General features: G+C 43.1%; 2 protein-coding genes across 5 annotated transcripts; one reads left to right on the top strand and one right to left on the bottom strand.

The window, feature by feature from the left end:
- Positions 1 to 1,428: 1,428 nt before the first annotated feature.
- ypel5 (yippee-like 5) lies at positions 1,429 to 6,047 on the top strand. Of its 2 annotated transcripts, XM_076748888.1 has the most exons (4): positions 1,429 to 1,586; positions 2,138 to 2,233; positions 3,636 to 3,807; positions 3,908 to 6,047. In XM_076748888.1, the coding sequence occupies exons 3-4, from the start codon at positions 3,667 to 3,669 to the stop codon at positions 4,130 to 4,132; spliced, it is 366 nt and encodes a 121-aa protein (XP_076605003.1). In that variant the 5' UTR covers positions 1,429 to 1,586; positions 2,138 to 2,233; positions 3,636 to 3,666; the 3' UTR covers positions 4,133 to 6,047. The 2 variants fall into 2 exon arrangements, with proteins under 2 accessions (XP_076605003.1, XP_076605002.1); XM_076748887.1 differs by lacking the exon at positions 2,138 to 2,233.
- A 2,236-nt stretch (positions 6,048 to 8,283) lies between these two features.
- lclat1 (lysocardiolipin acyltransferase 1) lies at positions 8,284 to 20,008 on the bottom strand. 3 transcript variants are annotated; one of them, XM_076749357.1, is made up of 6 exons: positions 19,934 to 20,008; positions 14,263 to 14,430; positions 13,633 to 13,831; positions 13,056 to 13,202; positions 11,710 to 11,826; positions 8,284 to 10,725 (listed from the first exon to the last, which is right to left on the bottom strand). In XM_076749357.1, exons 2-6 carry the CDS (start codon positions 14,428 to 14,430, stop codon positions 10,199 to 10,201), a joined length of 1,158 nt encoding a protein of 385 aa, XP_076605472.1. In that variant the 5' UTR covers positions 19,934 to 20,008; the 3' UTR covers positions 8,284 to 10,198. The 3 variants fall into 3 exon arrangements, with proteins under 3 accessions (XP_076605472.1, XP_076605473.1, XP_076605471.1); XM_076749358.1 differs by having other exon boundaries at positions 13,633 to 13,977; positions 19,662 to 20,008; XM_076749356.1 differs by having other exon boundaries at positions 19,662 to 20,002.
- Between the last annotated feature and the right edge of the window lie 5,893 nt (positions 20,009 to 25,901).

Genomic DNA, 25,901 nt, shown 5'->3' on the forward strand with positions numbered 1-25,901 from the left:
TGTTCTGATATGTTGCATCACAATGTTCGGGTTGCCAACAACTTGTAAAGAGATTTTACAGTGTGTTGGTTTTCCCTTTTATGTGTCGTCAATCTGCATTTTCCTGCCAGATTAAAAGTTCTGCTCTCAAATATGAAGCTTGTCATATTCTTTATCCCACATGGGACTGCTGCATCTACCGCCACTGTCTGTGTCTCACTACAGTCAATGTCTGGTTGGTTTGTCAGTCAGGAGATGTCTGAATCTCTCTTGTGGTAGAGCAAAAGACATGTGTTATTAACACAATTAACAACAGGTCTGTCCTATTCAGGTTTCCCAGTAAATTCTGACAGTGAGTCAGCATGCACAACACCAAGACCCTGAAACTGAAGCAGCTAAATGGAACGGATGGCTCAATGGGAGCGCTCATCTGCCTCCAATCCACCTACCAACACACACACCTACAAGCATCTCCCAAAGGATGAAAAGTGGTTTGGTCTGAGGGTGTGTTTTATTTCATTTTCAACAGCAGAGATGCCACTGAATGATCACAGAAATACAGTGTTACAGGAATACATGTTGCTGCTTGTCACTTTGCTCATGGAGGTGACGCGACTCTGTAGAGGGCATCGGCTATAATACAGTATAGAACTGAGTATTCATAGTATCTAGTATTATAGATCTGAGATTAAACAGACAGAAAGGGATGCGACTTCAGCACCACGGACAGCACCTTAGGTTTATCAATACACGGCACAGTTAGGCTACTGACATTTTAAAAAATAGGGCGATAGATTCTAACTTGCACAAACCTCACTCAGATAAAGGATCAATGAGTCAGGCAGATTAGACTAACACATTAAACTAAACAACCCCTCTGCCCCTGCACTCTCTGCTGCTGCGGGATGGAGAGGCGTGGGTGACAGGTTAACGAGGGGGATGTATTTTGGTCATTTTTCTAATAACGTTGAAAGTGGGTGCCTTCGTTATGCCACGTTACTATGTGCTTTGCCTAGTGTGCCATGTCAAAATGTCATGTGAAAAACGCCTGTTCCTGTATTCATGGTTTTAATGCTCATGCTGTGCAGGACTTAGACTTTGCTACAGCTCAAATAACTCACAGCCAGAAGATAGATAGATAGATAGATAGATAGATAGATAGATAGATCATATTACAGGCTACTTTGTTGTGACAGGAAATAGTTTTGTGTATGGTTTCTCAGTTTTATATCATATATCTATCAGAATTGTTATTTCTCTAAAAGGCATCATAAAGCACAGGGCAGTGCCACCTGCAACCGTTCGGGATAAAATACTCAAAGATACTTACGGTCCACTGATATAGTTATGGTGTCCGCTCAGGTGAAGCTTTTCCTTTGCTGACATCTTGTGGCGCGCCCACGCGCAGCCACAGCACGGGCTGCTACGTCATGACCGGATGTTGATACTAGCTTGGAGCACAGCGCAGACAGGAACAGCTGAAAAAGAACAACAAAGCCGCGGCGACGACGGCACAAACAACAGATGCGTGTCTAAAATATACCAAAATTATCGGTGACATCATCGCTGGTGGGGACAATTTGTGCCGCTGAAACACATTTGAAAAGGTAGGAAGACGTCATTTTGAACTAAGCAGAGATATAGGTTTTGTTGTTGTTCCGCTTGTTCCTAGCTTGTTGTCGTTGTCGCTGTTAGCTCAACGGCTAATGCAACGTTAGCTTCTTTTTACTTGATTCCATCCAGCTGAAATTTCCAGAACCACTTTGGAAACCAGCAAATGTGTTCCCTTTTGTCAGTTACTCAAAAGTATTTATCTTCACTTATGTTCTGCAATGTACTTTTGGTCGTCGCAGTTGTATAACATTATACTAGGTTTTTCTGTCCGTCCTGGGGGAGGGATCCCCCTCTGTTGCTCTTCCTGTGGTTTCTTCCATTTTTTTCCCCTGTTCAAGGTATTTTTTTTAATCGAGGCTCTAAAAACAGGAGGTGCTGCATGCTGTAATTACAGACCATATAGCCCCTTGAGACATAATATGATTTGTGATATTGGGCTGTATATCTAAGTACAATTGGCTATCATCTAAAGAGAGGTTACTTTTTTTTTTATTTTTGATGGGTTTATTTTAAGCACCATTTAAAGCTCAGCTGCCATCTACAGGAAACAGTCTGCATGACACACCAGTCAGGAACATAAAGTACTTTCAAACCAGTAAAAGGCTCAACAAGGAGATACAACAGCAAGGGAAGATATAAGGTAATTATGCCTCAAAATACAATTAAATAGGCCATAGTGTTTGTTTTCAACTTGAGTTATTATGTTTCTGTGCCTTGCTAAGCTGTTGTCTTCAAAATGTTTTTTGAAAGAAGACAAATTCTGGTTGGCATTCATGTTATTCATGTAGTGCTGCATTTTAAAGACATCCTGAATGTTCTGCATTTGTCACAGGACGCATGTTACACACAGGATAAGTGAAATTGCAAAACAGGAACAATGCTCCGAAGTCTGTCTGCACCAGCAGTGATCCCCAAAACAGGCTGTTTGCTTAACAACAACACCACAGAGAGTAATCTCAAAGGTGATGGTCAAATATATGGGGGGGGGGGGGGGGGGGTGAGTGATATGGATGAAGTGCATGTTATTTTATATTGTGATACAGATATTTATCACAATTTTCTGGAATGTTTCTGGAAAGTAAGTGAAAAAATGTTCATCTAAATTGAATATACATATAAAAAATTTGGTATTTCACCATTGTATGATTGTTTAGCACTTTATACATTGATTTAGTAACTCTGTCTCACACCTGCTGATTGAAAATTGCCTTCTTTACACCATATCAGATGCTCTGGAAAGGCACCGAAGACATGGGGTGGCACAGGGTGCAGTCTGTCTGTCCATGACTTTCACAATTAATGCATATTTTGGTTCAGGGGCACCACCGTGGTTCTATTTATCCTCATAAAGCACAAATAAAAGCCTCGCTACCTTGTTTGAAACTAAGATAGAGAAGGAAGTAAGTGAGGGAAGAGAAAAGAGAGCTTGAGGGTGAGTAGAGACATAAAAGCGAAACTAAAACCAAAATAACATCAGTTGGCCCTTACTTTTAAAAACCCAGTTGGCTTTGACATAGCACTTCTTGATGATGAAGGATGACTGTTAATCTTCACAGATTTAAAAATCCAATGTGACCATAAAACAGTCCTGCTCATTGATTTCCAACATTACCCAGAATGGTCTCATGCACCCAAAGATAATATTTTCAGCACTTTATTATAATGGCAACAGCTGGAGACAGACAGGAGAGGCAGGGAGAGAGAGGGGATGACTTGCAGTAAAGGCCCCGGGCTGGAATCCAACCCGGGCTATTGCAGTAAGGACTCAGTCTTAATGTGTGGTATGTGCTCTACAAGGTGAGCTACCGGGGCGCCGCACAGCTTTGTTAAAGGAGTAGCTGTCACATTATAAATGGTATAACAAAACCTCTTTGAGTTCGCACATTTGCATTGCCTTAAGGAATACGCTGTCATGTTGGCCAGCCTTAAGATATTGTATTGTAAGGTGTTACTGCCTATATACTGTTTATCATCAAGTCCTATTTTTATGTCACTTTCAACAATAAATAGTTTGACCTTCTCTTTCTTTCTTCATGTTTTAGCTTTAGTTCAGTCACTGTCAGAGATTTGGCGATGGGACGTATCTTCTTGGACCACATTGGCGGAACGCGCCTCTTCTCCTGCGCCAACTGTGACACCATCCTGACCAACAGGTCTGAGCTTATCTCAACGCGCTTCACGGGAGCCACAGGCAGAGCGTTCCTCTTCAACAAGGTACAGATAAATACTTATGACATTTACTCCTACACCAAACAGGGTGCACACATTCAGTATCTACTTGCCTGCTACAAAATGTGTCGTGTCAACCCCACAGGTGGTGAACCTCCAGTATAGCGAGGTGCAAGACAGAGTGATGCTCACTGGAAGACACATGGTGAGAGACGTCAGCTGCAAGAACTGCAACAGCAAGCTGGGCTGGATCTACGAGTTTGCTACTGAGGACAGTCAGCGGTACAAGGAGGGACGTGTCATCCTGGAGAGGGCGCTGGTTAGGGAGAGCGAGGGCTTTGAAGAGCACGTCCCCTCAGACAACTCATGAGTCCCTATCCTTGGATCAACTCCTCTCCCTCTCCTTTACCCCCCTGCCTCTGCACTGCGCACCACCACCTGCAGACTTAGTGGTCAGTGAAGTTTTGGCTTCACCCTCCCACACCCCTTCCCCGTCTCTGGCCTATGACCTTAGACCTACTCCTACCACTTCCTGATTTAAGTGTCACAGGGCACCACCCCAAAACAGCTGGAGACACAGATAGGGAGTTGTAACTTCACTTGTTTAAGTGTTTGTGCACGGTCACACAGAATTTTCACCATCTTTGCACAAGGCATGCTCCACACGTGGTAATTAAACACATGCATGATAGACATGGTCAGTCACAAAAATCACCTGGTCGTTTTATTTATTTAGATAACCGGAGTATGTTCATCATCCAGACATGGGTAAAGATACCAGTCCTCTCTACACAGCAATGTTAAATGAACCAATGGAGGTGACACTCTGCTTTCAAGAGGCTTGTGCTTCTGTGTTGTCAACTTTGTCTCAGTGTATTTGTCACTGTGAGCTCTGAATGCAGTTAAGACCACGATAGTTGTATATCACTTACCTTTTATTAGTAGTGTAGTGAATGTGATAGTGTTTACACTCTCTGTTCTCATCTGAATTATACCATAAGTACTGCACAGCTTGATGTCATATTTAAATATTTCTTGTTGTGTTTGACGATGATTTTGATTTAGATGACATGGTGTGCATTTATTTTGACTGACACAACATTCTTGAATTGTACATAAGGTGGCTTGTATCCTTAGTGTCCCATTCTTTCAGTTCATAGTGTGGAAGCAATGTGGATCCCACAATTTAATGGAGTTTACCACTCTCCATCTGTTAGCATGGATTCTGTGCCTGTGTGATGTGCCGTGTGAAGAGCAACATGTCACTTTGGTGACTTATGAGGAGCGTGCACCTTCCAGCCATGTGTCTTCGGTATGACGGAGGGGGAATGAGTCTGAGACGTGATGGAGACATTCTCTGGCTGCCTGCTGGCTTAAGGACAGGATTATGAGAGGATGGGTCATGCAAGTGTTTGACAGTAGCCAACAGTGGGAGACAAGTTTACAGACACGCTCTGGAAAGAAGACAGCAGACTTTCTCTTACCAGTTAATATATAATAAAGTTAGAAATGACTTATTTAAACACAGTTGACTGGAGATGACATCTCCTACTTTTGAGACAGTGACCCATCCTCTTTTTATAATCCTCGGCTTAAGGCATATTTGGTCATAAAATGACTTGTTTCTTACAACACAAAGCCAAACAAGCTTTAATGGAGTCTTTGAAGTTGAGCCTTTGCCCTCTGACTATGCCAGAGCCCCAATTTTATATTGTCAGTGTCCTGTGAAGATTTCAACCAAAATGTCAACTTGTAAAAAAATGAAAATCTCAATCTCCATGACATTTGAGGTTATTTTTGGAGCGGGTCGCAGCACAGCATCATGGCCCCAGTGTAACATTGTGCCATTTCAGAGTGTACATGCCTGCAGGCGTTACCAAAGTGGTCCAGCCGTCAGTGGTGACACTGTTAATGTTTTCACTCGTCTTTCCAAGGTCACGCAAGAAAGTGCAAGTTGTCATTTCTACAAAACGAAAAGCTAAATTTAATACAAGTGGCTTTTTCAGGACACCGACACAGTCCATATCCCCACGTCAGTGCAGTGTACAGTCAGTGGCTGTGACAGAATATTGTTATCATTTTGTTGTTCACTTTTGCCATTTTATTGATAGGTAATGGTTTTATTTGCTTTACTCTATATGATTATTATTTTATCGACTGATAGATGATCTTATTGTATATTTTCTCGATTGGAGGTTTGGAAAAAATGTTTTCTTCCTGTATGGCTATGGCAAGGTTTTCTCTGACGTGATTTCTAAATAAACATGTAGTCTTGCTGGGTTCAATGTCTTTGTCTTATTTGTGCCAGTCCATTGAAATCTATGAATCTATAGGAGAGAGGACAGGCGTTTGAATACACGGCTATAATTACTTAAAGCTGGTGCTTAAAACGAGTTTTTAAATAAGCACTCATGGATTTTTGTACCTATGTACTATCCATAAAGGGATCAGAGGGATGGGAGGCTGCTTATGGGCAAAACAAAATCCTCAGACCTCTAGATGGCAGCAGGGTACTGAGAGACAGGACGGTCTCTGAAGACGTTTTCCCTCGGATGCATGATGCTGAGTCCCTTGTCTGCCTCTGACGTTAGCCTGCTTGGCATGGTCTGTAGAGCTTCACTGCAGCCTGGAAATACATGTCAGTGACATTGCTCTTTGGAGCAGAAACATGAATTAAATTACTGGGTTATGTGCAGTTAAAGAAGTGGCCCAAACAGGCAAATATTGAATGGGTTGTCAAGGAAAAAGCCAGCATTTATGACAAACGTGTACTACATCTAAACTATAAATTCCATTTAATCCTACTTCTTCAGTGAATCACCCCCATGAAGAGGTTTGACTGCATTGGGTTTATAAATAGGCAGTGACGATTCACTCCTAATCCACCCACTAATATTGCAGTGCTGCCGTAAAGTTATTTATAGCTCTGATCCTGTTGGAAGGCTTCTTTGTTAGTGTGTCTGTGTCACAGCGGTGGAATCAACAACCGATCTGCTTCTCTGCAGTCACTCATGGAGGCGACCTACACTGAGCACGCAGCACTAAACTTAGCTCGCACAAATATTAATTAAAGGTTGTTGAACACGACAAACTGTCCTGGTCACGGCTATTTTTACAGTCACCGCGGTTGCTTTCCTTTTCTGTTTCTTTTCTGAGGGATCCGGAGCATTAATGGATCCAGAGCAGTGATGTTTTTCTGACCACATCTAGAGCCATTTAAATGCCGGACATGACTAGAGGCAAAAAGCAGGCTCCATCTCCACAGAGCTCACTTGCCTGCTTTATAATTCATAGTAGTCTGACTTTGTCCCTGCGTAACCTCAGGATTATCTGCTGTCTTTATTGAAAAAGCCATCAGGCCAGATAGGGATAATTACATTGCCTTGTTGATCCTATTAGTCTGCAGGCAATTCGACAGACATGGCGCAAATCTACATCTGCCAGTCTTTACGTGTGAGAGAGCTATTTTTCCACTACCCTAAACTTCCACCATGATCCTGGGCAGGACTTGGGACATTGACATTTAAAGTATTTAACCTAATGCTCTTATCCTATACACCCATTCAACTATCTTTGAGGGCCAAATCTAGTAACCATGGCTGGAGGGGAAAATAGTGCAGCAATGCTCTGATGTGCATTATCCATCTCCCTTCCACCCACTGTCAAACATATCAAAGCACATCTGAAGTTACATTTAGATGCTGGGGATGATTTGGGAGCGGGGGAGGGAAAGAGCAAAAAAAAAAAAAAAAAAAAATAGAACCAGGAGCATAATTGCACCCTTAATTGGCCCATGATTCATCATCCCCAGACAGCTATTTTCGTTTATCCTCACCTTTTGTCTGTCTTTGGTTCCACGGGATGCCAGCATCACACCCCCTCTCAGTCCCCTCAGGAGAGCAGCGATATAGGATATAGAAATAAACTTGTCGCTTCGCACACTCACAAAGGAGTGACATCATTCTGTCAGAGGGAGAAAATAGCATGCTTTCCATTGACATCACTCTACATCCCGTTGCTAGGAGACAGGGGAGTCAACATTAGTTACTATGGCGACTGCACTTCACCTTCAAAGCTCCTGACCTTTTTGGTTGTCTATGGCCGACTAGGACGTGTTTGTGTGCGTGCTAAATAGACGAGGCGAACCGTGGCCCGGGTGTTGTGTAACATGAGCGCTGAAGGTCTTGTTGCCTCATTCACTGCAGTGATGGTTTGTGCTAAGTTCTAGATTAAAGGACCGCAGAGACAACTGCAGCAAGGGAACACGTCAGAGTGAAGACATGACAGCAGTGGAATGGAGGTGCTCTACACGAGAAACTACTGTCACAACCTCTACGCCATATCATAATGTCACACCATGTCAGCCATGTCTAACATTTTAAATTGATGCTACCGTCAATCCAATGGCCTGGGCTATTAGGTCATTTACCGTAAGCATCAAGGCAGTATTAGTGTTCAGTTAGCAGTCACAATTTCCTAAGTTTGCCATAAACTCAAAAGAACAATGACTGGAAACGTGAATGAGGTGATATAATATATTTATTTATAGATTTCCTCCTTTAAGAGCCTGACTCAAACAGTGCCCACTGTGTTTACCTGAGGACAATGACTTTAAAGAGGTCCAGCATCAAAAAGTGATTGTAAAATGGGCAACAGAAAACAGCACAAGTGAAGGTAATATGTGGAGATTGTAGCTGGTTCAGGGTTGAGGAAACCGATATAGTACCATGTCTGGTAAACTACCACATGCTGATGGTGAAATTGTTAACACAGCTAGATCACAGTGACTGGAAACAGCCCCTTTACACTTTTCACTACAGGAGCTTCAGAGTCATATAAACAAAAACAAAAATAAAAAAGACGTTTCAGTGAACTTCCTTTTGTGTGGTCGACCGGGAAAGACATTTGAAGTGGTCACCTAGAGCACACGTGCACAGTGTTACAGAAACTGCTACAGACTGTCTAAGACACAAATGTTTCCTGACTCCCAGAATTAACATGGTTTCATATGGTATTGACTGGCAAGGTGAGTCAGTGGCTAAAAGCGTGGTCGAAGCGCCACTCCAATCTTGTTTCAATTTCTGTCCTTTTTTGGCACAATTGGAGTAGCTTTCTCAGCTGTCATTTGCTAATTGAGTTTAGCAGGCGCATCAATGCCAGTCCTCTGGAGAGGGACGCAGGCAGAGGTGGGCATTACAGGGCTTTTTTGGATTAGGTTGAGTTCAGGGCCAGTTTTCCACTCCAAGTCTGGTCCTCTGTGCCACCCTGCACACCGAGGGGTAATGTTGTCCCAACAGGACATTCTTCCACCCCAGCACCACCCACATCCTGCCTCTACAAGCCATCCCTCCATTCCCAGAAAGGGCACAAAGCTCATCTGCTTCTACACTTACAAGATCTTAGTCAGATCTTTGATCTTGGTGAGTTGACGATCACAAGTGTTACCTCAGCGTAGCTGCGGGCAACCTTGCCAGTGGCGGGTGAAGCTACCCTCTCCGGACAAGACAGCCTACATTCTGTTTGGTTACTTTTTAAAATCACGTCTGCTTTTCACACCTTTGGCTTTTATGTGCAAAAGCTACTTGAGGAAACAAGCAGAACAACATAGTTTAAATTTCAAGACCTATACGATAACAAACATCACAGAGGAAGTTACCTCGAACAACTCACTGGGAAAGGTTCTTTCCCCAGTTTGTATAAAAGGGTAATTATACCCAATAAAAGGTAAACAATGGTACACATATACCTGTATATTCCGTCACAATTCTCTGTGAATTACATCAGTCCTTTCTTTTCATTACTAGAGACTATGGAAACGGATTCATTGAACTAGTCCCTTCAGTCTATTCCAGCAAACTACAGTGCTGATTTGAATATTTGTTAGAGTCAAGTCATCATATGTTCAGGTGGTCTGTACTATGGCTCTGCTCCATAACTTATGACACCGATAGAAAACCAAGGGCAACACATACAATAAAACCAGTTTCAAAGACATGGCAACTGTATAACAAATACTAACAGCATTGTTTCATGACACACGTCCACACTGAGGTTCTGAACAAACAACTGTAATAAACACTAACATAAACAGATGAAATGCACTGACAGCAAGCTTGCAACGGTGATTATACAAGGGGAGAGGTACGGAGGGCAAGTGACACATCATGTGTGATGAATTCCTTGACTCCAACACAGATAAATGTACATAACATTCCTCTTTTTCTTCTTCAAAAGAAAGGCAAGCTCTCTCCACTGAAGCCATGCATACTGCCAGGAGGTGAACTCATTAATCCCTTTCTAAGGCATGAAGGACTGGGTCCCTCAAGGGGATCCTCTAGCTCTCTGGACTGAACAGGCCAAGACCACTGAGTCCTCAGTGTCCTTGCTGAGCACAGGTGGAAACATGTCCATGTCCAGTCAACACAGTTTTACATCCTCACTGCATTTTCCCGTCCATCACCTTCTCCTTCTCGCCAACGTCGGCAGCCATGGACTTCCAGTATCGATGGCACGACAACTCCAGCAGCTCCAGCCCTCCAATCAGCTTCTGCTGGGCAATATACACTCCAACCACAACCAGGAAGTAGAGCCTGAACGGAGCCCACAGCCACAGGCCAGTGAAGCACAGAGCAATGAAGCTGCTCCAGTACAGCAGTGAGGCGGCTTTGATCAGAGCCACTCGCAGCTCCGTCTTACAAGGTGGCACACGTGCAACACCGTCCCTGTCGAAGGCTCGGGGCTGGCCTGAGTAGAAGTCCCGCAGACGGACCTCCTTCTCGGCCCAGCGCTCTCGACACCAAGACTCCAGGTCAGAGGTAGAGGTGGGCAGGCAAGCCACTGAGTAGCGGCGGACGTGGAAATGGATCTCACGGGGGAAGAACCCCAGGATGAGGTGGCGTTCTGTCTGAGGGATGTTCTTGGGGTATGCTACGGTAATATCATGGACGGCATCCAGGTTGTCTCCTAGGAAAAGGGAGACAATTTTAAAATCATCCAAGAAACAACACTTGCTGATGGAACAGTCTAAAATAACCAAAACAAGACGGTGAACTGGATCCTTTTCTGTAAACTCCACAGTTTCCGACATGTTGGCATGACACTGAGGGGAGATTTAATTAGATCCCTTTTCCACATCCACGCTCGTTATTGGAACTGCGTTATGCACCCTTAAAAAAATCCCAGCTCTCAGCTCCATTACACATGTGCCTCTAATTACCCAGGGGCTTAGAGCTTCATCCCCTCTCTGCCTTCAACAACTACCCTGAGCTCTACACCATCATCACCGATCCGCAGTGCTACAACACACGGATAGAGCTGAATTAATTATCAAGTGGACAGGGTGACACCTGCCAGCGCCCGCTCCTGTCCAGCTCGGCTCTGCCTCGGTAAAAATAGAGCTGAGAGGGGCACAGTGGACTTGGACAAAGAACAACACGCACAGCATGTCAGTCAGCGGTGCAGAGAGAGGGAGAGGAGAATTAGCTAAGTCTGATGACATCACACTGATTCACAACACCTGCTTGGAGAGTCAGTGCCATGCTCAGCATCCAGGGCGGCTGGGGGATTCGACGGCAGGGCCAGAGGTGGTATTTAAGAACCCTGGAGGGCTGCCAGAATTAGCTCACAGGGAAACATGAGAGTCTCTGGGGTGCTGTAATGGCTGGCAGTAGGATGAAGCATAGGTCTGAGACTGTGAAAAATAACAGGTACCATCCCTCTTCCAGAAACAGCGTCAGTGGATTAACTACAACCATCATGACAGCATGTCATTTTCCTGCGGTTTTGCTGATAAAATATTTCCATTACGAGGACAGACTCCGTGTCCTACTTACCCACAACAGCACGGCTGCTGTTTGACTGTCAGCTAATAACATTTTTACTATGAGTGGATCATTGTCACGTTTAATGTGGACATTTCAGAAATGGCTGACGAGGATCACACCTGACCTTTTCGTAGTCTGTCCACAATGAAGGTGAATCCAGTGGTGCGGGGATGCAGCACATACTCGAATTTGGGCAGACTGTTCTTTGCAGCAAACGCGTCACTCCTTGCTCTTGTATTTTCTGCAAAAGACACACACGATAAACCTCTGGCATCTGCAATCACAGCACGTGTGTTGTCCTGTATGTGGTCACTGGTCTTACAGGGGAGCAATCAACTACCTGTATATTAAACTGGTGCATCATACTATTTTTAGTTGCAGGTTCAGAGAGCACAAATTTACAAATTTACATTAGACTGATCATGTTATTCTATTCTGAAGTACCAGTACACTTATTACATACATATTTAAAACAAATGTAAGGTAATAAGAGGTCATTTGAATGACTTGTAATATGCCAGCAGTTGCATATTAGGATAAATTTTGACTCTTTAACTTTTTTACTTAATAGCTGCTTACTCACAGAGTAGCTTTACAATAAATGCACTAAAAATGCATAAACAGTGCAAGCCTAATTCCTGCATATGAGGTATCCTTATTTAAACTGCTCAAACATTCCTCAGGTACTTGTTGCAGGAACATGTAAACTATATCATGACTCATTACTCAGATTATGTAACGAGTAGCTGAGGCCAAACTGTAGGGAAAAAGGACTATGGTCAGATGTTTGTTGATCAGGACTCTGCTGTAAGTTCTCATTCTTGTACAATCTTTCCTTCAATTCACACAGGCTCCACAAGCTATAGAAGGGGTCATGGAAAATTTTAGAGGGGCTCAAGCACACCCTGACCTGATCCTGTAGACAGAGGTCTGTACGTACGTCTCTCGAATACGTATTAGGAGAGTTAAGACTAGGACAAGTTTTAAGGCATCAGAACATACTGTATACATCCTCCAATGTTGAGGTTTAAGAGGCTTAAATGCAGACGTGTGTGCACATAGAGAGCAACAAACACAGCCCTAAATCTGCTCAACAATTATGATGCAACTTCACTGGACCCCTCATGACATCATGGTATGTACAGAGAAGTTAAGCTTGCCCCAGTAAAGCTACTCTGGACTTTGATTAGCTTAAATGTGATCTCCGAGGGCTTTAGGCACTGGTGTCGCTGTTGCTTGGACTGAAAGATCAGAGCATTCTTGCAGAAATGACTGTGCGTCAAGGGATTTGGCTATGCCTTATCACTTGGAAATTGTGTTTGCATAACAGTGTCAGTGCAAAGGTGTAAGACAGGTGCCACACTGAGCTCTGGAACCCGGTCGGCGGGTAACACATTCTGAGAACAACAGATGAAACGTGGGAAATTTGTCCCATGAGTGGTTGGAGATGTTGCATTGTTTCCTTCTCACCAGTGAGGTCTGTGCCCTCTGGGAACAGCAGCAGCTGCAGCGGCTCTCTGATGTCGCAGAAGTAGTCCAGCATGTTCTCCATGTGCCTCTTGTCTGCTTCCCAACGACGCTGAATAAAGATGAAGCAGGCCACCTGCATTGCCCAGCCTGGACAACACATACAATGTCTTAGCATGCACAACTGATTACTTCTTCTGCTTAACTGATTCTGCAAGACTGTTTCAGAGAGGTGTTCATTCAACTTAATGGTCATTGTGGAGGCTGCAGGTTTGAGGTGAGCGGAGGCTGAATAACAGAAATACCTCTGAGTTTTATATAATACAATTCAAGAGGATCACAACCTGCATCCTCTGAAATGATCATACAGTTGAATCAACACCAAATTGAACATTATAACCTTGGATTTATTGCAGAACTGTTGCATTAGACTGCTCTGAAGCTGCATGACACTGTTCCTCTTTTATATTTACATTCAGCTGTCTCAATTTGAATGATTTTGTTAATCTTACATAACGGTATGCAAAAGTGTTCAAGTCTCTTTGTACAGGAGAGAGCAGGGCACCCACTGTATACCCACCAAAGCCAGGAACAGCCTTCAGGCCAGCCTTGAGGCAGATCTTCTCCAGACGAAGGTAGCTGTACCTGAGCAGACAACACCACAGGAACATCCAGTCCAGGCGGGTGCGGTGGTTCATGATGATCACACTTCGCTCCCCCGGAATGAAGCCATCACCTGTTATCACCACCTTCACCCCAAACACCAGCTCCAGCAAGGACTGCAGAGGGGAGAGACGTCAGGATAGAGGGAGGATGGTGAAGAAGTGAAAGAGAGGGAGGAATGGAAGGGGGCAGAGGAGAGGTGGATGATCAAGGGGAGACACGAATTATCATTTAAAAAGGATGTAGAGGGAGAGAGGAGGGACTGGGAAGAGAAAAGGCGGAAAGACAAATTTAAGAGAGAGACAAGAGTGAGTGGAAAATAAATTAATAATGTTGTCAATTCACGTGGTCACTGTCAACAAGATTTGCATAATTGTTCTTAAGGGTAATCTGAATAAATTAAGTTTACATCTCACAGAAATCTTATTAAATGGGGAGGCATAAATAAGGCTGAGATGACGCAGGTTATCGTGTCAGACACAGATAACTTAAGACCATCTGGCACGCACAGAAATAGGCTAAGTGAAGGCTTAGCTGGTGTACACACCACAGGCAGGGTGAGCCACGTAGCGACGATGCGATCGGTGATCCAACGATACCACGCAGGAGACAGCAGCATGAGGGGCAGAACTGGACCCAGCATAAAGACGCTTCCAAAGAAACTACCCAAAAACAGGGTCACCACAAAGTACAGGCCCCGCACCGACACAGCCATCTGCAGAGAGATGAATGAGACAGATTAGATTAGCTGGAACGTAACTCAAACATACATAAATGAATGGTGTTGAGCAGTGAAAGCGCTGAGCTGAAGTTGCATTAAAAAAGGGGAAAAAAATGATGACTTTTATGGAATTTATTTCTGATTTGGATTTCCACCACGGAAAGGAGCTGAAGCGGTGAAACTCTGTAACATGAAACAAATGGGATTATCGACATTCTCATCAATAGCAAAGACTGCTGTTCTGTTGTTCCTCCGACATATTTTCCCACAAACAGTGGAAAATCCAGGGCAGACGTTCCTACACTGGAATGTAAATAGGGGAACCTTTCTGACTGTAGCTAACAAATTGTGGGTGTATGGTCACTAAATCAAGTGTAGACATGGCTTCAAAATGACTCACTGGCTGTACAGTGGCATTAATATTTTCTGATGTTTTTAAAATAAATAACTGGTGGTAAAATATCACAGCTGTATCAACTGAAGATCTAAAATACTGTCAGTAACTTATTAGAAATTTCAGCCGTGGTTGTAATGCTATTTTCACAGTTAAGATAAAACAGCTGATGATGTGACCGGTTTGAGGAAAAGAACATGCACTCACTGCTCTCGATGAACGTAAATGCAGACCACTTAAACAGACTGACTGCTGGTTAAGCATGACTACAACAGTAGCTGCAACATAGCAGGAATACCACATGGTCATTATATCCCTGAGGGAAGTGAACTGAGCCTGTAATCCTTCTGAAACTCAAAACCGAGTAACGGGACCTTCAATTGTCCATGACATATCTGATGAGTTTAGAGGGGCTCATGTGGACATGCCAATGGGGATCCCTTGTCATTGAAATGACATCAGTGATGACCACTTCAGTTTCCGATGGCACTGTTACACTTGTGGAACATGTCCCTTCCAAAAAAAACCCTACATATAGTACATCCACATAGGTGACTTTGACTTATTTTGCCTGATTAGACCTCCTCTCTGGACTCTGTGCTTGACTAGAATGCCTGTTCGTTTTGTTGCACCTGTCTGTTGCACCTTATTAATACATGGACTTTGGTGACCTCATGTAATTCTTAGTATGGCTCCACTAAAACTAAGAGGAGCTCTCAGTAGCCAGAATAGCTTAATGCTGTGTTGCCATGTAGGCTCTTTAAAAATGATCCAAATAGCCACAAAACAAAGCCAACTTCAGTGCCCAAATCGAACAATTTAAAACCTGGATGAACAACACATTCAATACAACTTGTTCTTGAGCAAGTCACTTAAATGTTTAATGCTATGATGTGCTGCACTTTGACATGCATGCATACATAGACTTCTGGTGAAGGCTATGTAAATAAACCCAAATTGCCACCACTCTGTAAATCAGTAGAAGTGTCTAGTTAAAGTAAGCTGCATCTGGATCTAGTTTGTATGACTGTATAAATATATAAGAGGCAGAACACGGTTGAGAAATGCAAGGTTTTTAAAACACCCTCAACAAATAATAAGATTCACTAATCTTATGATTAGCACCGGGCAAAGTCAGTAACTAGCACGTGCCATGAGGTAAAGGTTAAAAGGGGAAATACAGTGAGTTTTGATTTGACAAGACCCTAACCTTGCTGACGCAAGGAGTCTGAGCTGATGCTACAGGGAGGATTTCATCCAGCAGGTGTTTTCTTCTCTTACATGAACTGCAGTTCTCACCTTTCCACCTCAATTACTGTTATGATTGCACAAGCCTTCGTTCACACTACCTGCCCCCAACACTCCCATCATCCTCCCCCTGTTGACACCCTCTGCGGCACCATGACACAGCAAGTTTCACAGCCGAGACCAGAGCGGCTAAGCGCATTTAAGAGGTGCAAGTGTATTTGCGTGCATGATTATGCCGGCAATAAGGGTTTAAGGGTTACTGGTTATAACAACGGAAAATGTGAGGCGTGAGAGAGGTGAGAAAAACAGGCTTGGTCAGCACAATTGCCGCAATTAGACTGTGTCCCCACAAAAACAAAAAACACACCCTTGGGTGGCTGCTGGAACAATCAGACAAGCCTATTCATACATGCAGCAAAAAGGCATGACACACCTGGAACCAGAGAAGTGATTCGTGAATGGAATTATGGACATTAAAGGGTTAAACAAACATGTTTTTCTTCCGCTTGACATGCACACCTGGGACACAGCACTATTTATACAAGGCATCCACGGAAACACTTTGTTTTGCACACTCCAAAGTAAGTACCGCTTGTCGGTTTGATTTAGCCGAGTCCATTTGGGTTGGTTCAACATTTATTTAATCACCATAGTAATGATTCTGAAAGCACTTCCACAAACACACCACCACATGCAATGCTGTACAGCATACTCCTCATAGTCCCAGTCTGAATTCTCTGGCAGACATTTTGCATTCCTCGTCTTAAGCCAAGACCAGACATCCCAACAGAGCAAAGCAGAGTGAAGAGGTCAAGCATGTCTAGGCTAAACAATGAGCTTAAGTGGTGTGTGTATGTGTGTGCAAGAGACAGACAGTGAAGCAAAAGACAGAGGGAGGAAGAATGAAATAGATAATGCCATAAAATTAATTGCAAATAGGTTTAAGGGCAGGAAAATTCTACAGCCCAGAGGGCACTTGGAGAGAACAAACGTCCATAACTGAACAACTCTCCAACTCATTATGTTAGCCAAAAGCACTGTCAAATTTTAATAACTGGTTCGTTTTTTTGACTTTACAGCCTTCAGGAATCAAGTCTGTCAATATTTACCAAGTTTCAAAGAAATCATTTACTTTTCCAGAATATCCTTTTGACAAACAATGTGGCAAAAAATTAAACAGCACAGGCACGACAAACAAAACAAAACAAGTGACACTGGTTATAGCAGCCTTGAATCCTGTACCTGCTGTAACTAAACCTTCCATCCTCCAATATGGCCAAAATCTTCTATCACGGCATATGTAATTTTAGATCACAGAATAGTAATTGTTATGTAAATTCAATTAAGAGATTGTTTAAAATAACCATAACATACTTCATCTCATTTGACTATTTTCTTATTTTATCTGGAACTTCCAACAGCTGCTTCTCATGAGACAACACTTGGTTTTAAAAACTAAAAAGAGTAGAACAAACTTTCTGTACAAATGGAAGCTTTAAGTTTCCAAATGAGAACAACAGAGATGCCATAGAGGTGCATCATCGCCACCAACTGTCACGTTGCATGAGGACGTGGTTAGCGCTCCTGCAGCCCAAATCACATGACCTTGCGGAGCAGGTGGATTGCTACACTGCGCTGCCCCCAAATATTTAGCAGAGACACCAAAGCTGTTGTCTCAAGTGAACTCTGGATCAGGTCCGAACATTTTCCAGAGTTGTACTTTCGCACATGTAGCACAGTTATCTGTGTCAGACACGTTCTCACTTACTGGAAATACTCTGGCTTAGGCGAGGTGTGGCGACTGGGTAGAGTGTGCAGAAGAAGGAGGAGGACTCATCTGGAATGAATATTTTTGCATGCATATAAATGCTACATGTATTTGGATGTATCTGCAATGTCAACGAAAGAGCTGAAAACAATATACAGGCAAGCAGAAAAGAGTATGAAGAAGCTACACTCCGTGCAACGACATCAACACGTCCATTCAGTCGCTGTGCAGCAGCGTAGAAGTGCTTACACTGTGAATGACTGTAATTATGGCTTAGCTCCCATGGTGGAAACAGTATTGCCAAATCTCTACCGCTGGACACATTTCTATCATTGCACAGTATGTACCGTCACACCACCCAACCCAAGCAGGCAGCACTTATATGTAAGCAGGGCTAGACAGCGTGCTGAAGAAAGACCACAAGACATCCTCCATTGTGTTATTGTTGTTATAAGAGTAGCGTATGCTCATGTGCAATGTGTCTGTGTGAAGCAAGTGCGTGGTTGAGCAAGTGAGAGAAAGGTCAGAAAAGTGAGCAGAGGAAAGGTTAGCAGTAAGTTAATCTGGTAATAAATGTATGGTGTAGGTTACAATGCATCAACTAATAAACATTGCAGCTTCTCAACCACAAGTAAAGTTTGGTCAGTTGTTTCCCGACTGCTGGACAAGTGAAGGGCTTTAGCCCGAAGTCACGCTGACAACACTGCAGTACTGTCTTTGGAAAAGCAAAACAGATATAGGCTTCAAGTGCATGTAGGTACGGGTTTCAACGTAACTATACCAAAGGTGTTAGGTGGAAACATTGATTTAACAGGGTCAGTGGAAGATGTTGTCATCAAGTTAGACATTGAGGAAAAGATGGTTTCTGGAGCAACTTTTCCATGACAATGTCCTTTGGTTTCCAACCACTTTCAAACAGCACCACAGGCAGGTCATGTGGGTTTTATGTGTCATGCATGCACACAACTGCACACAGGTGGAGAAACACGTGCAAGATAGCTTCTGCCACCATCAACTCTGACAAAAATCCCAGCATTAACAAGACTTCCAATAGATTAGGAAGACTTGAGACTTACTTTACTCGGTCTCTGAGTAAATGTGTCCGAATTGGTTGGTGCTTATTAATCATTGCAGCTGTACAACGGGCCTGTGGATGAGTAATAAGTTTGGGAGCAAAGGATGTCAGTGGCTGCAACTTGGACCTTCCCAATCCGCCATATCGATTAATGCAATAACTCTGGGTACTTTATGTGATTAAATGAATCCGCATTAGGAAACACGGGCTGAACCACGCCTCATTGATGCAATACTCAAGACGAGTAAATAGCTAATGCACTGTTATTTCACGTGCACACATTTTCCATAACCCCAGGGTGGGACACACAGGGAACAGGGAGTTTAACCAGAAAGACAACACAGGTTCGCCAACGTTTAACTTTAACTTAAGTGATCACAAACACAGGCCGTCAGCGAGGTTTGCCATGTCCCGTCTGTGAATTATCAGCCTTCGAGTGGCATGTTGCTTAGTAAATTATTAACGCATTTAACTCACCATCAAAAATAAGGAAACTTACTGTCTGTACATTACGACATACGTTTGAGACGACAACGGTAGCTGCTGTTCGTGCAGTCTTTGAGCTAATGTGCCACTCTCAATGAGGCTGACACGAACAACAACGTGAATGCTAACTTAGCAAACCAAATCTAACACAAACATAAACTAGCATGTTACCCGGCGTCATTTTAACCGGACTGACTGATGCACAAACTACTGCCGACAGTTCTCTGCACTCAGTCGAATCAAAACATACCCACCTTTCGTTTTTTCCTCCAGTATTAAAGTTTGTCTTAGGTGAGCTAGTTCTGTTAGCTCAGATTAATCCAAGCACTTGGTTGCGGCATAGCAGCTTCGCAAGCCAGCTAGCTGCTTGCTAACGTTGGCTAACGCTTAACAACAATCGCGTTGCTGGTCTTCAGAGCTGACGCTTGTTGAAGCTGTTTCGCAACCAGTTTGTTTCTCGCAAGATATGAACCGATCCAAACACGGACCCACGACAACTTAGCTTTCTTCGAGTGCCTTTACTTACTATGACTGCAGCAAAAGTATAGCCGCCTGCTAACACGACCTCTCAACTTGTCACCTCTCACCCGTCCTTACAACCAGGCGTCAACAGGGGGTGCTGTTTGTACAAGCTTACGTTCATTGACTTGGTGACAGTAAACCGCACACACATCATATGGAGCATAGGTTCCCAAGGCGATACTGAATACAGTGTAGATTTGACATGATGATTGTGACTATGGTTGGTATATTTTAAGCAGTACTCAAAATACCTGCACTCATGAAGTCTTTGTAGGCGGTGCAAAGGAAGAGGGGTGCATGCATGAATGCACTGCAAGCACCAGGGTAAAAGAAGTATTCAGACTTTTTACAAAGTAAAAATGCTAATGTCACATTGTGAAAATTATCAGCAAATTGTACTAAAAGTAAAAGTGCACATTATGCTGGCAAATGGCTTCTGTGAATGTCGTGTTATTATGTATAACATGGTTTTATTGTCATTAATGTCTGAGCAGTGTTTTAATGTTGTAGCAGGTGGAGGTGGTGCTAGCTTTTAAACTGATCGTAGCTTCATCTGCAAAGTAACTTTAGCTGTGAAGTAAATATAGTAGAGTCAAAAGAGCAATATTTCCTTTCCGGAATATCACAGCATCATCATTTAAATTAATATTTGCACCAGATGAGAAGTTTAGAAAAGTTAATTATCCAATTAACTAATCAAATCATCATCCTTTTGACAATCAATACAAGTTAACTATGAACAACACAAGTCCGTCCCTTGTTTGACGTGTTTCAAGAGTAAATATCCAGCAGGCATCTCCTTGTTTCAACAGACTCACAACATCCTGCTTCATTTCTAGAAGCTTAACCTTTGCAATGACATACATGTGTTTAAATCATGTTTAAAATCACTAAAATGAATCACCATGTCCATATCTGTGCTCACTAATCCTCCTTTCAGACCTTGAGAGGTTTTGCTCATGTTGCAGTGTTCCTCCTCAAAATCCCTGTGTTAATAATATGTCAGAGTTCATTCAAATCTCAAGCATGGTATTGATGATATACTTCCCTCAACATGGCCTTTTAAAGTAGTGTAAATCCCAGCATGTGTCATTTGTTTCTTTTACCCACAGTTATGAGCTATTCTACAGTTTCAAATTACCTCAGCATTCAGTGATGTGTGTGTGTGTGTGTGTGTGTGTGTGTGTGTGTGTGTGTGTGTGAGCACAGATTGGTCAATGTGTCCGAGCGTATCCGAGCATGTATATGTACTCTCCTGCGTGCGTGTGTGTGCTACAGTGTGTGAGGCAGAGACAGACTGACAGACAGGGTAAAAGACAGAGTGCACTTAGTCAAACTCAAGACTTTTCCATGACCTGCTCCCTATGGCATGCACTCTATCTGAGAGACTGAGTGAACTGTATAGCTTTGTCAGTATAAACTTCTCAAGGGTCAACGCATCACTTCAGAGGGGAACGGAAAATCTTTGCTTTGAAACAAGCCCTCAATTTTTCAGTTAAGTGCCAACCCACCTTCAAAAGAGAAGCACATCCACATGATTAATGACCCGCGTCCGAGATAATTTAGCAAGAGCAATTCGATCAGGTGCTCTTAATCATATTCCCTTTGAGAATTCCAGATATCTAAACCCCTCATTGTAATGCATGAAAAATATAAAACATGCGCACATTACGTCTGTTTGCTGATGGACACGACATGGGAGGTAAGCCAAGCCAAATGCAGCTTTTCTTACAGTGAAAGCTTGGATCAAATTAACAGATAAATGCAGAGACCAACTGCATTAATTCACGTTTGACATGCCATTCCACTTACATAAGTCCACGTGGGAGAGACAGAACGACTTTTTCGGGCATTGTACACTGTGTTTTGGTTTATTTTCAGTGGAGTCTATTGATAGCACTTTAACGAGGCTTTATTGGAAAAAAAAAAACCTCATCTAGTTTGTTTCTTTAAACATTCTTGCCTCTAATGACCTCTTGTGCTTTTTTGGTAGTTCAAAGAGCGGACATGGATGATTTAACTTGAGTCTTCCTCACTTCACTTCCCCTCCGCATTGTCTCAGCCTCACACCTGTCTAGGCACATGCATGTTATTGTTAATCCAGTTTTGCATCTTAATTTCTGTGTGTTTATCTCCGTCTATGTCCTGGTCCTATCCCCTCTCTCTTTCCTCCCTTTTTCCACCCTGGTCTCTCAGCAATAAGGATTAGAGTGGCGAGGCCATAAGCAGTCTATTTATACCAATGACAGCCTATGGAAGAACAGCAAGCTTAGCACATTAACACACAAAACTATGGTATAAAGCGGATGCCAGCAGACATGTATTGATCAAAGCTTTAAAAGCTTGAGGATGAGATGGAGATGTACCTCACATCACCCTGTTAAATAGAGAATGAGTCCCAGGGTGCTTGGACTCATCTGTCCAAATATGCACTGTGTTTGTGAGTCCAGCCGTTGCATTATGTCTTCAAAGGCTGGTCTGTTGATGTGCACGTACAGAGTGCAGTCTGGCAGACTATTGAGCAAGCTTGACTCTGATTAATTGTGATGTTGCGAAGACTTTTGTTTTGAATAGCAATCACTGCTTTGTGGTCCCCTGTTCTCAACTGGTGTATCACACGGCACTGTGGGGCTTTCAAATGTCAAATATATTCAGGGGAATGACAGATTGCAACCAAAGGAGTTGCCTCACCAACTTCCAGAGGTCTCTTGCAGTTTTTTCCATCCGTGCTGTTTGTGGCGTCATTTGGAAAGAGCATTTGTTATATTTTACGAGGGCCTAGTGACACTAAGCAAGGTCCCAAGTTTCATTCTTGCTATGGTTTTATTTTCTCTTCAAGTCTTATCTAAACTGGCCACCAGCAGAGACAACCAGCCTCTAAACTGTGATTTATCCACGTTACAGCGCAGGTGTTCTTTATGCTCTACCTCCTCAACATCCTTCGTTTTTCTTGCCTGACCCCCTCTCCTTTTAATCCCCCCTCCTTGTTGTATGCCTCTCAGTGTTATCATTCTCTAGCTCTTCCCTTGTTGACAGTGCCAGATATGTGTCTACGCTTGGTGGGCCGTCTCCAGACAGGTTATAAATAACCATCAGAGTTTTTGCTTCATGTCCTGAGAGCTCTACTTTCTTCTCACACTTGAGGAACCATGGGAAAAGAATCTTTCCCTTACGCAAATGGCGCTCATAATAACAGACACGGTTATACATAAAACCTCCAAGCACATGTGCCCGTTTGCAAGCTCTGCACAAACACACAGACACAGCTATGACATGCACACACAGAATAAACCTTGGTGGCTTATACAGTAAGGTTGCAGCACTAAAATAGCAAGGTTATAAGAACAGGGGCACTGTTTATAATGAAATGTTAACTTATGTTACATAACCTGCACTGTGGGAATGCAGAGTACATTTCGACTGTCATGTAAGTATGGGAAACTTGCTGAAACAACAGAATGGGATAAAAGTCTGGGAGAGCGAAAAATAGAAGGAACAAGCAAACAACCTCACTGGAGCAGTAAAAAGGGGTGGAAAAAGAGTTCATCGGATAAGCATTATTTTTCTCCCCGTGACATACCAGTTTGGAGAGGGAGGGGTTACATGATGGATACAGGAAGGGGTTGGTGTGAGTTTATGTGTAGAAGAGTGACAGTGAAACAGCGTTAATGTAGACTATAGTTGGGAGACGGGGAGAATTCGGGGGTTGGTAGGTCAGACTCTGCTGACACACTGGGATCAGCGATGGGATTGTTTCCATTGGAAAGAATTCCAAGAATGAGCTAGAAGAGCTATCAGTGACTTCACTCAGAGGGCTCTGACAACAGTTTTAATACATGGCCAGGCACACGCTCTCACACATGCATTTAAAGATACTGCCAACAATGGTGTGTGAGACACACTCCATTCCCCTATGTCACTGAGTGCTCAGTGGCTCTCACTGAGTACTCATCTTACCATTTGCAAAATGAATGCTGTCATCCCTGACCACCTGCTGAGTGGCTGGGGAAAAGATTTCTTTCACACAAGAGATAAAGCAGTTCAAATCTGCAGTGAAGTTCGCCAAAACACCAGCGCATGATCAAAGGGCAATGTAAAATTAAAGCCCCTGGAAACTTGATTTCAAATCATGAAATAAGCAACAAGAAGAGTCAGAGGTTATTTATTAAGAGTGCAACAGAATAGTTGGACATGTCAGGGAATATGCTTATTCTTGCAGAGTTAGATGAGAGGATTGATACCACTCTTATGTCTGTAAATATGTAAACTGAAGCCACTAACTGCTTGACTTAGCTTAGCATAGCTTAGCAGTTTGTGAATGGATTCAACAAACAAGTGTGTTAATCAGTGAGTTTAAGATGTGCTGGGAAGCAGGTTTTATTACTACTGAACAGAACCAGGCTAGCTGTTTCCCCATTTCTTGTGCTAAGCTAAGCTAAGTGGCTACTGGCTACAGGTACATATTCACCGCACAAAAATGAGCATGGTATCAGTATTCTCACCTAACTCTCAGCAAGAACAAAAAGACACATTTCTGAGCTATTGTTGTTTGACCAGATTTAATGGACAGCAGCTTGACAACATATGCAAATAACCCCATAACTGTCATTCTGATTCAAAGGTTCGTAAATACTGATTGGTACATGGAAGTATGTGACATTAACTCTTCCAGACTGAGCCCCGCCCATTTCAAACTAGTGAGAAAAACACAGGAAAAAAACACAGAAATCTCCCATGTTTTCTGACCTTGGCAGGAAATGTGCTCATGCAGGAGCCCGTCATTCATAGCAAGAAGCTGATTGAGAAACTCAAACTGTTTATATGAATGGTGAAGCCCTGTTAACATTTCTTTCAGCTCCCAGCCTCAGTTTTTAGTGGTTTATTCGGGTTTGAAGATGCAAAGCCATGCTTGTCAAAAGAAAAGAACAGTAGACAGTAGAAATACAATTTTCAGTCCTTACTCAGCTTTGCCCTTCTGAGCAAGAACCTGCTTGCGTCACATTCAGTTTCTTAATGTAGTATTCTGCTTTGTCACATAAGTACTGTTTGTAATAAGGCTTACAGGAGGCCGATGTGATGAGAGGATCATAGCATGACTCTGCTTGCACTGCATAACAAACAAGCCTTTGCACAATTCATTTTTCACACAAGCATAAGCATGGCTCACTTTCTTTCACTTTGTGTTCACTTCTCTAAAATGATTCCAGTGTGTTGCCTGTGTGTATTGCTTCTCATGGGTGTGGGTTTGGTGTCAAGGGTAACAAGGTGGCACCGCACATTTTGATTACCAGTTGCATTAAAAAAAGTCTTTAATTTCAAAGGTTCCTCAGTGAGTTAAGCGGCTCAGAGGCAGCTGTAGAAGGGCTGAAGATAAGCTCAAAATGTCAAAATGCTATGGAAAGATGCTTCAGGGGCTTCCTCTCAAGACCCAGAAACACAGGACCTTTCTTTATTAAAACTGAAGTATATTGCTTTCTCACTATTCCTTTCCTCAGTAATTTGAAGGACAACGAAAGGTTCAGAGGTTTCGGGCTGACGTCACATGATTGCGTAGCTGGATGCAAGTTCAGCCCGTCTCTCTAAGGACTGTGATTGTCCTTTGCTAACTTCTTATGATTTCTTCTTTCCATGATCTCATGACATTTTCCACTGAGATCAAGGAGCAGTCGTTAAGAAAGGGATGAAAGACGTTCCTTTTGTAGCCTATTCAGACCTAGCTGCTGGCTCCCTGGGCCAGACACACTCTGCTACTGACCACCATTATCAGCTGGGGGTATTAATAACTCTTTATGTTCCAGTTTTTCCAGGAAGAAGGAAGCAGGATAGAATGTCAGTTCATTGTTCCCCTTCTAGGAAGTGACCATAAGGCCCTGAGAGTACCACCTTGGCCAATCTATCAGGCCCTTGGCCTGCAAAGGCCCTACCACAGCAACTCTGATGGACTATTCCCGGTACAAGGCAATCAAACTTGA

Source organism: Chaetodon auriga, chromosome 14, assembly GCF_051107435.1.
Source record: "Chaetodon auriga isolate fChaAug3 chromosome 14, fChaAug3.hap1, whole genome shotgun sequence".
Taxonomy (NCBI): domain Eukaryota; kingdom Metazoa; phylum Chordata; class Actinopteri; order Chaetodontiformes; family Chaetodontidae; genus Chaetodon; species Chaetodon auriga.

Coding starts and splice junctions, on each gene's coding strand:
- lclat1 (XM_076749357.1), bottom strand. CDS start 14,430: ATGGCTGTGTCGGTGCGGGGCCTGTACTTTGTGGTGACCCTGTTTTTG. Junction 13,832..14,262: donor CGTGGCTCACCCTGCCTGTG/GTGTGTACACCA, acceptor TCCCCTCTGCAG/TCCTTGCTGGAGCTGGTGTT. Junction 11,827..13,055: donor AGAGGGCACAGACCTCACTG/GTGAGAAGGAAA, acceptor TGTCTTTTGCAG/AAAATACAAGAGCAAGGAGT.
- ypel5 (XM_076748888.1), top strand. CDS start 3,667: ATGGGACGTATCTTCTTGGACCACATTGGCGGAACGCGCCTCTTCTCC. Junction 3,808..3,907: donor GAGCGTTCCTCTTCAACAAG/GTACAGATAAAT, acceptor TCAACCCCACAG/GTGGTGAACCTCCAGTATAG.